The sequence below is a fragment of the Hyla sarda genome, chromosome 13, assembly GCF_029499605.1.
Source record: "Hyla sarda isolate aHylSar1 chromosome 13, aHylSar1.hap1, whole genome shotgun sequence".
Classification (NCBI taxonomy): domain Eukaryota; kingdom Metazoa; phylum Chordata; class Amphibia; order Anura; family Hylidae; genus Hyla; species Hyla sarda.
The window spans coordinates 35,702,008-35,716,351 of record NC_079201.1 but is presented as its reverse complement, the minus strand read 5'-3'; the positions used below and the strand labels follow the sequence as shown (position 1 = coordinate 35,716,351).

Genomic DNA, 14,344 nt, shown 5'->3' with positions numbered 1-14,344 from the left:
TCCCTGTTGTTTCCCAACAATGGTGCCTCCAGCTGTTGCAAAACTACAACTCCCAGCATGCCCGGACAGCCAAAGGCTGGAAGTTGTAGTTTTGTACCAACTTAATGCACCTTAACACTGCTGTTCCCAAATACAAAAGAACTTTAAGGCATGTTCCTACGTTGGCCTTACGCTCTTCCTGGGGACGTGAACGTCGGAAAGCCGTCAGCCTATCACCGGCCGCAGCGATGTTCAGCCTTGGCTGGTAATAGGTTGAGCCCACTGTCATGTAAGAAGCCAGCTTCTTACATGACATCGGGCTCAACCTATCACCGGCCGAGGTGGAACATCGCCGCGGCTGTTGATAGGCTGACGGCTTTCCGACGTTCACGTCCCCAGGAAGCTGGTCCGGACCGACGGGGAAGGTGAGTGAAAGTTTATTTTGTTTACCTTTTGCAGACCAGGAATAGGGATACAGTATAGAGTGGTCTCCAACCTGCGGACCTCCAGATGTTGCAAAACTTCAACTCCCAGCATGCCCGGACAGCCAACGGCTGTCCGGGCATCCTCGGAGTTGTAGTTTTGCAACATCTGTAGGTTGAAGACCACTGGTATAGCGTGTCAGTGCCGGCGGCCTCAACAAACAGGAGGACAAGGAGGGCAGCGCTTGCGGGTGACATATGACATATCAGCTGGGCTGATAATTAATTGGGGGGGAGGGCAGAACAGCACTCGCGGGTCACATATGATTAGTTCCCCTATGTGAGGACAGCGCAGCGCTGGGCTGACAATTCATTCCCGAGGGGGAGGGGCCAAACCGGTATTGCGGTATGGGTTAAAATTCATATCGTGCAGCAAAAAAATTTCGGTATTCGGTATGAACCGGTATACCACCCAGCCCTACTCTGGCTGTTGTGAGACTACAACTCCCAGCATGCCAGACAGCTGAAAGCCGTAGGCACACTAGGCGGGAAAGACTGCACTGCTGTAAGACGCCCCCTTAGAGATGTAAGTAGATGGATGGACCCTCTTAATTCCAATACACTCCTTACCTTGCTCAAGATCATGGTGGTCATACCAAGGCTCGTCCTCCTCACTGTGGAACTCTTCCATTCTTCCTGCTCCCAACATTGGTCCGGTTGGATAGCTGGAACTCTCACTGTAATACTGACACTTTTTTTTTTTTTTGGCCCCTATGATAACTCTCCCTGTCACTCAACCCAACCCTACCTGGTACAAAGGGGTTTCCAGATTCCAACGCAAGGAACGCCCGGATCTATGTTATGAGTGGACCCATGCACATTGGCCTAGGCGTCCATCATTAGCCGGTCATACGTGTCGTTAGCGTGTAACTATGTGACCGCCAGCTCTCTTTGTCCTAGATCAGTTGGGGCACTACGCGTTTTAGGGTCTGTTCCTATAGGGGCACTGCAGGCATTGTAATCCTGCTGTAACAACAAAGCTTTATCTTGCACCTGGAGAGATTTGGTGCATTCATAAGAATGGGCAGCCCAATGCTAACCCAGAGGGGGACAATCTATGGTGCAGGCCCTGGCACTGAGTACAATGCCCAGTATATGTGGGTGCAGTATGGCACATGAAGTATTACCAGCACAGCAGGGTAACATTATATAACACTATATAGAATGCCCTACAGGAGCTGACCCCCCCATACACCTGCACGTATCCCAGCGGCTTGTCAGGCTTTTCCCGGTGCTGGTCCTCTATCCCGGTTTTCCGTAGCATCCCGTCACATCCCTGGGCCTGGACCGGCTAAGCCCCGCCCCTTAACATCCAAGCTGGGAAACAGCTGATTGGAGGGCGCGGCCTCCTCCCCCGCCGACATCATCATCCGGGAATCCTGCATCCTTAACCCCTGCGTGGCTTCAGGGTCACTGCAGTAACGTGTCATGCATAACGCGCGCACACATAAACGATATTACAAGCGGGCCTGACCTGTGGGCGGGGCTACTTTATATGGGCGGGGTCTAACGAGGTCACCGTGGCCAAGAGAGCAACAACACATACGCCAGCAGAGTGGGCGGGCCCCGGTGACGCAGTAGGAGGGCGGGGCGTTGCATCCTGCGTTGATTGACTGATCCGGTTCCCTACCTGCTGCAGGCGGATCTGGTCAAGGATCTGGACCGGGCCGTGAACCGGAGCCGGTACCGGGATGGGGAACTCGGACACCAAGCTGAACTTCAGGAAAGCCGTCATTCAGCTCACAACGAAAACCCAGGTACCGGGGGAGGGGCCCGGCCGGAGTTCATACCTTTAGCCATAGAGCAGGTGTATGCATGTTACATATGGTGGACGTGCATGCGCTGCAATGGATCCGGTCCTCCAGCTGTAAGACAGTCACTGAGATTGTTCTATATGTGTCCCTGTAACCCATTGTTTCCCAACAAGGGTGCCTCCAGCTGTTGCAAAACTACAACTCCCAGCATGCCCGGACAGCCAAAGGCTGTCCGGGCATGCTGGGAGTTGTAGTTTTGCACCAACTTAAGGCACCTTAACACTGCTGTTACCAAATACAAAAGAAAAAAAACTTAAACTTTACATTTATTTCTGTCGGGGGCTTTTTTTTTCTCGAAAAATGTTCCAATTTCTATTAACAAAAAAATGTATGATAAAAAAAAAAAATAAAATCTCTATACCAACAATTCTGTTGGACATTTTTGACCTAACTTAAAGGGGCACTCCAGTGTTTAAAAAGTGGCTGACTTAAAGGGGGCACTCCAGCGTTTAAAAAGTGGCTGACTTAAAGGGGGCACTCCAGCGTTTAAAAAGTGGCTGACTTAAAGGGGGCACTCCAGTGTTTAAAAAGTGGCTGACTTAAAGGGGGCACTCCAGCGTTTAAAAAGTGGCTGACTTAAAGGGGGCACTCCAGTGTTTAAAAAGTGGCTGACTTAAAGGGGCACTTCAGCGCTTAAAAAGTGGCTGACTTAAAGGGGCACTCCAGCGTTTCAAAAGTGGCTGACTTAAAGGGGGCACTCCAGCTTTTCAAAAGTGTCTGACTTAAAGGGGGCACTCCAGCGTTTAAAAAGTGGCTGACTTAAAGGGGCACTCCAGCGTTTAAAAAGTGTAATTGAGCCAAGTCAGCACCTGTATTGTCTATAGGAGCATTGGAGATACACAAGTGCAGTACCTGTGTATATCCGGTGTTCCCATGGAGGATGCACGGTGTGTGTGTGCCGTGATTCTGACCCGTTCTTGAAATCATGGGGGGTAACAGAGGTTGAACCCCCCCCCCCCCAAAAAAAAACAAAAAAAAAAAACTCTAGGATAGGATAACCCTATTGTGTGGGGAGGGGATACGTTAAATACTACAGTTTCGCTTTAAGATTTGTAGGAAAAAAAAATGCATGCTTATCATGTTAAAAATGCAGTTTGTGGTGTTTAGAGATGAGTGAACTTACAGTAAATTCGATTCGTCACGAACTTCTCAGCTCGGCAGTTGATGACTTATCCTGCATAAATGAGTTCAGCTTTCAGGTGGGCTGGAAAAGGTGGATACAGTCCTAGAAGACTCTCTCCTAGGACTATATCCACCTTTTCCAGCCCACCGGAGCACCTGAAAGCTGAACTAATTTATGCAGGATAAGTCATCATCTGCCGAGTTGAGAAGTTCGTGACGAATCGAATTTACTGTAAGTTCGCTCATCTCTAGTGGTGTTGCTGGGTATGGCACTGTCTAAAATTTCGTCAGACAAATATGCGCCAAAATGGTGTTGCAGAAGCTGAAACTGACCTGTGGAAATGGGAATAGCAAGTCTCTCTGTGCCTGTCGGTCAATGTGCTTGTGTCTCGCTCTATATAGATAGATCATTTCCATTTAGTTTTTCTAGTGCAAACAGGTTTGTTGTGGCTTAGCGGTGGACTTGTTGCAGTTTTCCCATTTAATAGGAAGGTTACATGTGGTGGACACATTGCAGACTTAAAGGAAATCTGTCATCGGTGTCACCTGCACTGATGACAACAAATACTTACCTGGTCCCGTTCTGTGCTATCGTTCTCTAGCTATCCTCTTCAGTATCTTCTGCTCCGGAGCACTTGGGGCAAGGGAGGAGCTTAGTGAGGTCACCGCTGCTGTTCTCTGCTGAGACCCACTGCTAGAAAACAGCTGCGGTGACCTCACTAAACTCCGCCCATGCTCAAAGTTGGGCCTGGAGTGGAAGATGCCAGAGAACGACAGCACCGAACGGGACCAGGTAAGTATCAATATCATCAGTTTCACCCGCACTACCTGTCTGTACCGACAGGTTTGAGCAGGTGACAGATTTCCTTTAAAGGAGTACTCCAGCGCAAAATAACTTATCCCCTATCCAAAGCCACAGGTGGGTAAACACCGGTATATTGCCTATATGAACCTTTTACACATAGACATGATACTGGGGGACTGTCTATTATTATACAGGGCCACTGTGCAGATGGGGTGTGTGTCTCTATCTCCCTCTATATCTCTATCCACACACACACACACACACGTACGTTCCTCAATTACAATATTAATTGGTTCCAGGATGACCATTATATGTTGAAACCATTGTATGTTGAGACCACAGTTCTATGGAAACCTGGTAATTGGTTCCGAAGCACCAAAATGCCCCGACGTCAACAGGTGGGGGTTGTGCTTACAGCCCAACACAGTGCAGGACGTTTGGCATTTGCCAGAAAACCCCAAGATTGGCAAATTCACCACTGGTGCCCTGTGCTCTTCACAGATGAAAGCAGGTTCACACTGAGCACATGTGACAGACATGAGAGAGTCTGGAGACGCTGTGGAAAACATTCTGCTGCCTGCAACATCCCCCAGCATGACCGGTTTGGCGGTAGGTCAATAATGGTGTGGGGTGGAATTTCTTTGGGGGGCCGCACAGCCCTCCATGTGTTAGCCAGAGGTAGCCTGACTGCCATTAGGTGTCGAGATGAGATCCTCAGACCCCTTGTGAGACCATATGCTGGTGGCCCTGGACTCCTCCTAATGCAAGACAATGCTAGACCTCATGTGGCTGGAGTGTGTCAGCAGTTCCTGCAAGAGGAAGGCATTGATGCTATGGATTGGCCTGAATCTGATTGAGTACATCTGGGACATCATGTCTCGCTCCATCCACCAACGCCACGTTGCACCACAGACTGTCCAGGAGTTGGTGGATGCTTTAGTCCAGGTCTGGGAGAACATCCCTCAGGAGACCATCCGCCTCCTCATCAGGAGCATGCCCAGGCGTTTTAGAGAGGTCATACGGGCACGTGATGGCCACACACTCTACTGAGCCTCATTTAGACTTGTTTTAAAGGGTACTCCGGTGGAAATTTTTATTTATTTATTTTTTTTAAATCAACTGGTGCCAGAAAGTTGAACAGATTTGAAAATTACTTCTATTAAAAAAAATCTTAATCCTTCCAGTACTTTTTAGGGGCTGTATACTACAGAGGAAATTATTTTCTTTTTGGAACACAGTGCTCTCTGCTGACATCTCTGTCCATTTTAAGAACTGTCCAGAATAGGAGAAAATCCCCATAGCAAACCTATGCTGCTCTAGTCAGTTCCTAAAATGGACAGAGATGTCAGCAGAGAGCACTGTGTTCCAAAAAGAAAACAATTTCCTCTGTAATATTCAGCAGCTAATAAGTACTGGAAGGATTATGATTTTTTTAATAGAAGTAATTTACAAATCTGTTTAACTTTCTGGCACCAGTTGATTAAAAATAAATGTTTTCCACTGGAGTACCCCTTTAAGGACATTACATCAAAGTTGGATCAGCCTGTAGTGTGGTTTTCCACTTTGATTTTGAGTGTGACTCCATATCCAGACCTCCATGGGTTAATAAACTTGATTTCCATTGATAATTTTGGGGTGATTTTGTTGTCTGCACATTCAACTATGTAAAGACGAAAGTATTTCATACGATGAGTTCATTCATTCAGATATAGGATGTGTTATCTTAGTGTTCCCTTTATTTTTTTGAGTGGTGTATTTGTTGGAAGTTGTTGAAATAAAAATGTTTGCTTTCTTTAGATCTTCCCTTTTTCTTAATTGATTATAAGGCTATGTTCACATGCCCAAATTTCTGCATGGAGTTCCGCATGAAAATTCTGCATGATTTCGGAGACCTGTTCACACCGCGGAATTTCCGCTGCAGGAATTCCATTGAAGTGAATGGGCAATAAATTTCTGCGCAATTTACTGCAGAATTTTCATGCAGAAATTCTTCCGTGGTAGCCTAAGGCGAATTTTCTACTTTTGGAAAACTGGCACTGCAGTTTTTGAGCCAAAGCCAGAAATGTATTCTAAAAGGAATAGGACATAAAAGGAAAGACTTATACTTCTCCTCCATCATGGATACATTTCTGACTTTTGCCTCAAAAACTGCAGTGACGGTTTTCCTAAAACTGCCAGAAAAAAAAAAGGGCTTAGAAAATAAAGGGCTAAGTGCAATAAAATACTTTTTAGACAAAGATGAACTAATAGGCGACATTCAATCCCAATTTTTACTAGATTCAATGAAATTTATTTAGAATCATAATATCTTTTCTTTTAAAGGGGTTCTCCGGTGCTTAAACATCTTATCCCCTATCCAAAGGATAGGGGATAAGATGCCTGATCGCGGGAGTCCCGCAGCTGGGAACGCCCGGGATCATGCACGCGGCACCCCGTTTGTAATCAGTGCCCGGAGCGTGTTCGCTCCGGGACTGATTACCGGCGACCGCAGGGCCGGCGGCGTGTGTCGTCACGCCTCCGCCCCCGTGTGATGTCACGCTGCGCCCCTCAATGCAAGCCGACAGGAGGGGGCGTGATAGCTATCACGCCCCCTCCCGTAGGCTTGCATTGAGGGGCGAAGCGTGACGTCACACGGAGGCGTGACGTCACACGCCGCCCGCCCTGCGGTCGACCATAATCAGACCCGGAGCGAACACGCTCCGGGCACTGATTATAAACGGGGTGCCGGGTGCATGATCCCGGGGGTCCCCAGCTGTGGGACTCCCGCGATCAGGCATCTTATCCCCTATCCTTTGGATAGGGGATAAGATGTTTAAGCACCGGAGTACCCCTTTAATGATGTGATTTATCGCCAGACACGGGGCTGTGCGATGGGCACACGCTTTGCACCCAGTTATGCAAATTTATATATGGGTCTATATGAGAGTGTGTCCATCGCACAGTCCCCCTGGTTTTTAAATGGTAATATTTTATATTTTAAAGGGTACCTCTCATCAAATAAACTTTTGATATATTTTAGATTAATGAATGTTGAATAACTTTCCAATAGCATGTTAATGAAAAATATGCTTCTTTCTATTGTATTTTTCCCGATCAGTCCTGTCAGCAAGCATTTCTGACTCATGCTGGAGTCCTAAACACTCAGAGCTGCCAGCCTGCTTTGTTCACAGCCAAACAGGCTGTGAACAAAGCAGGCTGGCAGCTCTGAGTGTTCTCCTTTGTGAACAAAGCAGACTGGCAGCTCGTAGTGTTTAGGACTCCAGCATGAGTCTGAAATGCTTGCTGCCAGGACTGGTAGGGAGACCCCTAGTGGTCATTTCTTCAAAGTGGAAAATTAAATAGAAAGAAGCATATTTTTTAATAACATGCAATTGTGAAGTTATTCTGCATACATTAATCTATAATATATCAAAAGTTTTTTTGATGAGAGGTACCCTTTAAAAGATTTATAGATGATTTATTTATTTTATGGAAGGGTACACATGAAGATGCACTGATATTTGTAGAATTTTTAAATAATAATGATTGGGGCCTGACATTCACTATGAATTTTTCTTTCACCTCCACTGTCTTCCTTGATTTAGAAATTTTTAAAGGTATTAACCAGAATATATGCACTAAAACGCATTTTAAGAAAGTGGACGTGAATAGCTTTCTGGGATTTGACAGCTGCCACTTTCCAAAATGGCTCACAAATATTCCTTATGGCCAATATAGGAGGATAAGGAAAAACTGCACTTTCCCAGAAGACTACAGAGAACAATCAAAAATATTGTATAAACGCTTTAGGGAGAAAAAAAAAAACCTAAAAAAATTCTGAGTAATGCATATAAAAAAGCCAATGAATTACAACAATCAGAGCTAATACATTATAATGGGAAAAAGAATAAAAAGGAAAACCGTGCACCTAGGTTTAATTTTATCACAACTTACAATAATAGTGCAAAACAAATAAGAACAATTATGAATAAATATTGGCCCATAGTTATGAAAGATCCGATTTTAAATACATTACTCCCAAAACGCACCCTTCTTACTTTAAGGAGAGCTAAAAGGAACCATTTAGCCCCAAGCAAATGAAAAATAGAAATATAACAAAACAATGTATAGCTAAACCCACAACCATCGGTACCTTTCGTTGCGGTAAAAAAACAGTGTTTATGCTGCGAGTGGATCAGCACCCCTCCGTGCAGTTCAGTCACGTTTTTTTCTACTGGGGAAACCTTCATCTGAAAAGAAAAACTAGACTGCTCATCCATGTATATTATATACGGTACCTTTTAACATGTAGATGCGGCCTTCAATACGTAGGCAGGACAATTCAACATGCACGTGCCCGCACAGTGTTTCGAGACACATTAAATCTCCGCACAATAGCGATTACACATGCATCAAACTCTGTATCCTGGAAAGTATCCCTTTTGACCAACCAGATCGTTTCCAAAAGTTGGTTAATAGGGAATCCTTTCGGATTTTCTCATTAAATACATTGTGGCGAAGAGGACTTAAAGGGGTAGTCCAGTGGTGAAAAACGTATCCCCTATCCTAAGGATAGGGGATAAGTTTGAGATCGCAGGGGGTCCGACCGCTGGGGCCCCCTGCAATCTCTCTGTACCGGGCCCCGGCTCTCCAGCCAGATAGCGGGTGTCGACCTCCGCACGAAGCAGCGGCTGACACGCCCCTTCAATGCATCACTATGGCAGAGCCGGAGATTGCCAAAGGCAGCGCTCCGGCTCTGCCATAGAGTTGTATTGAGGGGGCGTGTCGGCCGCCACTTCGTGCGGGGGTTGACACGCCCCCTTCGCGCGGGCTGCCGGGGCCCCGTACAGGAGATCGCAGGGGGCCCCCGCGATCTGCAACTTATCCTCTATCCTTAGGATAGGGGATAAGTTGTTCACCACTTGTTCACTACTGGACTACTCCTTTAATGAGACGATTGAAAAAAACATATTAAAATCTAAAATATAAAAAATACAAAAAACATGTTAAAACATGCTTTCTAATAATTGATGAAGCTCCCCCTAGAAAAGAGATATAGGGAGATTGCAGTATAATTTTAAATAACTTTTATGTTGATTAATTGTGATGTCATTTATATGTAAATGTATGTAAATTATGATGTCATTTCCGGTCACAAATACGTATGTAGTGGCAGATTTTTAACCTATAACATGTCTGAAGAAGAGGACAGAGCGTATTTGAAACGCGTTACATGTATTAATAAAGAAAAAGATTTCATTTATCTCAGTTGTGGACAGCGCTGCAATTTCCCAATCTTCTGTACCGGTTGGTGCACAATACCTAGAAAAAAAAAGTGGAAACTTAGCCTAAGTCTGCCCACCTTATTTTGTCTTTGGGTTTTCTATTCATCCTGATCCCTGAATGGAAAATCTGTACACATAGGGGGAGATTTATCAAAACCTGTCCAGAGGAAAAGTTTCCCATAGCAACCAATCAGATCACTTCTTCCATTTTAACAAGGCCTCTGCAAAATTAAAGAAGCGATCTGATTGGTTGCTATGGGCACCTGGGCAACTTTTCCTTTGTACAAGTTTTGATAAATCTCCCCCATAGGAACTGGTGGTGGAGATTTATCAAAACCTGTCCAGAGGAAAAGTTGCCGAGTTGCCCATAGCAACCAATCAGAACGCTTCTTTCATTTTTCACAGGCCTTTTTAAGAATGAAAGAAGCGATCTGATTGGTTGCTATGGGCAACTCAGCAACTTTTCCTCTGCACAGGTTTTGATAAATCTCCCCCTGTGTTTTGCAGGAAACCTACCAAAAAACCCTAAATGTAAATTCACATGATTTTTCTTTACTACCATGGTATCATTTCTCCCAATGAGGCTGGGTTCACACTACGATTTGAACTACGGCTCCCGTATACGGCTGGGAGGAGGGGTGGGCGGGGCTTAATCACGGCGCCCGCACTCAGCCGTATTCGGGAACCGTAGTTAATGTCTGTCTATGAGCCGACCGGAGTGAACCGCAGCCTCCGGTCGGCTGCTTTTTCGGCCGTATGCGGTTTCCCGACCGCAGGCAAAAACCGTAGTGTGAACCCAGCCTGACTGAAGTGTTATGGTGGCCTTATAACCCAGAATAGTCTTGGATGTTTTTTGTTTTTGTTTTCTTTGTTTTTTTGTTTTCTAAACGTACACATGCCTAATATGGCACTCAAGGCCTGTTAGGGGCCTACGTCATTTATACAGGATGAAGAAAACCCTTACATGCTGTATTATTGTATTTATGTATTAAGGCTTTTTTTCATGTTAGGTTTTTTTTTGCAGCCGCAGGTAACCATTGCGATTTGACGTTTTTTGGTGGGCAGCGATTGGACTTGGTCATTGCTGCAAATTAATTCAGACATTTGACGCTAAAACATATTTTTTGTTGCAGTTTTTGAAGCAAAAGCCTGGAGAGGAGTGGAATATATGGACACGTTATGCCTGTTTTTCCAGCTGGCCACCTTTTAAGGAGAGGGGGATGGGGATTCGCTTTCCTTGTTACACCTGTTATACCCCCGCAGCAGAGGAAAGGCCTGTAACAAGTTTCTACAGCCATATATTTGGCATATGCGATTCCCCATCTCCTCTGGTTTTATCCCACCCCTCTATATGTGATCGGTTTTCATCTGATTCAGCTTTATTGTCCACACAAAGGTAGCAGAGGGCTGCAGCATTGCTGTCCGCACAGATCCCTACACCCACAACTTTGTTTACTCATATGGCAGCTGCAGCTGTCTGATACAGCGTGTGTGCTGTGTGCGTCATGTCTGCGTCACCGCTTTGTACCGACACAAGTCTTCTCATTCTCCTGCTTTACTAAGGGACCAGGAAACACTTGCTGACAGCTGCCAGTATGCTTCACTCATATTTGAAGGTTCTTTTTAACTGGAAACGCGCTTCTTGAATCACGTGATTTGTTAAAGGGATAAACAGGGCAGAGAAAATTTCAGCCCCAAAAAAGTAAATAAAATGTTTTATTGCTGGTAAAAGGGCTAATATATATAACTGCACAAAAAATGGCTTGTACTAGACTAGCTGATGTTTTCGGCTAGTGGTCTCCACAGTGTGGACCTGCAGCTGTTGCCAAACTACAACTCCCAGCATGCCCAGACAGCCACTGGCATGCATGCCCGTTTTGGCACAATCTCCCCAGCCCTTTTCTCCGTGTCTGTAGTGAAGCTCCCAAATAGAGATGAGCGAACTTACAGTAAATTCGATTCGTCACAAACTTCTCGGCTCAGCAGTTGATGACTTTTCCTGCATAAATTAGTTCAGCTTTCAGGTGCTCCCGTGGGCTGGAAAAGGTGGATACAGTCCTAGGAGACTCTTTCCTAGGAATGTATCCACCTTTTCCAGCCCACCGGAGCACCTGAAGGCTGAACTAATTTATGCAGGAAAATTTATCAACTGCCGAGCCGAGAAGTTCGTAACGAATCGAATTTACTGTAAGTTCGCTCATCTCTACTCCCAAACACTGATGTAAACGTGTCCTAACTGGGAAGGACATCGGGTATACAGCCCTCTAATGCTTACTGCACATCGGAACAGGGTCTGTTAAGACTTAGCAGGTCCTGCAGCTTCCTAATATTCATCGATCCTGTAATCATTGGGATGTAAGCAGGAAATATGGCTGCTTCCTGTATACTATACACAACGATTGGGAAGCAAGGAATGTTTATAAACTATATCTGCCTCCTATTTGGAGAGTCTTGCTGTCTCTGGCAACCGAGTCTTGGTTCACCCAGGTCCATGCAGCTGCAGACTGTGCAAGGATGTTCACAAGTACTTGCAGAGCCAAATGCGGACCTGCCTTATGTTTCCAGTTGTCTGGCAGTCCGCAAGTAGTTAAAGGGGTATTCCAGGCAAAAACTTTATTTTATATATCAACTGGCTCCGGAAAGTGAAACAGATTTGCAAATTACTTCTATTAAAAAATCTTAATCCTTCCAATAGTTATTAGCTTCTGAAGTTTTCTGTCTAATGCTCAATGATGATGTCACGTCCCGGGAGCTGTGCATGATGGGAGAATATCCCCATAGGAACTGCACAGCTCCCGGGACGTGAGTCATCAGAGAGCAGTTAGACAGAAAACAACAACTCCACTTCAGAAGCTAATAACTATTGGAAGGATTAAGATTTTTTAATAGAAGTAATTTACAAATCTGTTTAACTTTCCGGAGCCAGTTGAGATATATATATATATATATATATATATATATATATGTATATATATATGTATATATATGTGTGTGTGTGTTTTTGCTTGGAATACCCCTTTAAGAGTGGAAATTATTCTATATTGTTAAACCTGAATGACCAAACCTTGAGGCTTTTTATGGTTTTGGAGACGCTTTAAATGGGCATTGAAGGTTTTCCACTTCTGTTCTGAATGTAATTCTATTGTTTTGTTGCTCCTTGCAGCCAGTTGAAGCTACAGATGATGCCTTCTGGGACCAGTTCTGGTCTGACTCTGCCACCTCTGTGCAGGATGTCTTTGCTTTGATCCCAGCTGCTGAGATTCGTGCAGTACGAGAAGAATCGCCATCAAACTTGGCCACATTATGTTACAAGGTTAGTATTGACAAACCCCTGTTGAAACACTTGGATGTCAGGTGGTATTTAGAGATGAGCGAACTTACAGTAAATTCGATTCGTCACAAACTTCTCGTCTCGGCAGTTGATGACTTTTCCTGCATAAATTAGTTCAGCTTTCAGGTGCTCCCGTCGGCTGGAAATGGTGGATACAGTCCTAGGAGACTCTTTCCTAGGACTGCATCCACCTTTTCCAGCCCACCGGAGCACCGGAAAGCTGAACTAATTCATGCAGGAAAAGTCAGCAACCGCTGAGCTGAGAAGTTCGTGACAAATCGAATTTACTGTAAGTTCGCTCATCTCTAGTGGTATTCCTTTTATTTCATGAACGTCTAAGAACTTTGGGTTTTCCTTACATATTTAATATCTGTGCCCTGCAGGCAGTGGAAAAACTGGTGGCCGGTGCCGACAGCGGATGTCACTCGGACAATGAAAAACAAATGGTTTTAAACTGTGCTCGCCTGCTGACTCGTGTACTGCCATATATCTTTGAGGACCCGGACTGGAGAGGATTCTTCTGGTCATCAGTGCCTGGTGCTGGGCACAACCAGGTAACCTGCCAGAGAAATGATTTGCCTTACTACTTTGTTGTATGTACTTGTATTAAAGGGGTACTGCGGGGTCGAGTAAAAGATGATGCACAAGCGTATAGCATTCCTGACCTGTCTGCCTCGGTTCTGAAACCACCAAGAATGCATTTGTTTTATTGCTCTATAGATTCTTTTCCCATTTAAGATAATCACTCTGCTTCCTGATTGAGCGGTTGCTCGGTACTACAATTCCCAGAATGCATTGATTTTCATTAGCTGGTATTCACAGGCCTTCCACCCTGCTTATTGTGCCTTGCATAGGTATTCGCCTCCTTGGACTTTTTTATTATTATTTTATTTAAATCATTGTAGACTATAGAGAATATTTTGGCTGTCAGTGAAGTAATATTACTGACAACCTCTCTGTGATCGCTAAGAGGAGGACTCGGCCATTAGCATGAATTGAATAAATGGAGAACGTAAGACATGCACTGATGGTAGGGCTGGGCGGTATGACCAAATATGTGTATCACGGTATTTTTGTAACTTATGGCGGTTCCACGGTATATAACGGTATTTCTTTCACCCCCCCCCCCCCCCAAAAAAAAAAATCATGTTACCAGCCAGCGCTGTTCTGCTCCCCGCAATTAATTATCAGCCCAGCGGGGTACTACTCACATATGTCAAGCACTGCTCTCCTCCTCTATGTTGGGGGCTGCTGGCGCTGGAACTCACTGTACGCCAGTGGTCTCCAACCTGCGGACCTCCAGATGTTGCAAAACTAAAACTCCCAGCATGCCCAGACAACCAACGGCTGTCCAGGCATGCTGGGAGTTGTAGTTTTGCAACAGCTGGAGGTCCGCAGGTTTGAGACCACTGCTGTAAGCTGTATCCCTATGCCCGGCTTCTTGCATGACAGTGGGCTCAGCCTATCACTGGCCGGGGCGGGGCATCGCTCCGGCCGGTGATAGGCTGACGGCTGTCCGACGTTCCAGTCCCCAGCGTAAGGCCAAC

The 14,344-nt window shown here is 45.3% G+C and overlaps 2 protein-coding genes across 7 annotated transcripts in view; one reads left to right on the top strand and one right to left on the bottom strand.

The window, feature by feature from the left end:
• CDR2L (cerebellar degeneration related protein 2 like) overlaps positions 1-9,582 on the bottom strand; it is a 35,728-nt gene extending 26,146 nt beyond the window's left edge. For 3 of the 5 annotated variants that reach the window (XM_056550185.1, XM_056550184.1, XM_056550181.1), the window contains exons 1-2: positions 9,415-9,456; positions 8,335-8,431 (exon numbers count right to left, since the gene is read on the bottom strand). In XM_056550185.1, the coding sequence (XP_056406160.1) occupies positions 8,335-8,431; positions 9,415-9,441 (124 nt within the window). In that variant the 5' untranslated portion in view covers positions 9,442-9,456. Of the gene's footprint in view, positions 1-1,031; positions 1,697-8,334; positions 8,432-9,414; positions 9,457-9,543 lie in introns of those variants that run through there. The other 2 variants (XM_056550182.1, XM_056550183.1) reach the window with 2 other exon arrangements.
• The window catches only part of HID1 (HID1 domain containing), a 94,248-nt gene continuing 81,895 nt past the window's right edge, over positions 1,992-14,344 (top strand). The window contains exons 1-3 of one of the 2 annotated variants that reach the window (XM_056550179.1): positions 1,992-2,218; positions 12,630-12,779; positions 13,181-13,351. In XM_056550179.1, the coding sequence (XP_056406154.1) occupies positions 2,153-2,218; positions 12,630-12,779; positions 13,181-13,351 (387 nt within the window). In that variant the 5' untranslated portion in view covers positions 1,992-2,152. Of the gene's footprint in view, positions 2,219-9,886; positions 9,998-12,629; positions 12,780-13,180; positions 13,352-14,344 lie in introns of those variants that run through there. The other variant, XM_056550180.1, reaches the window with a different exon arrangement.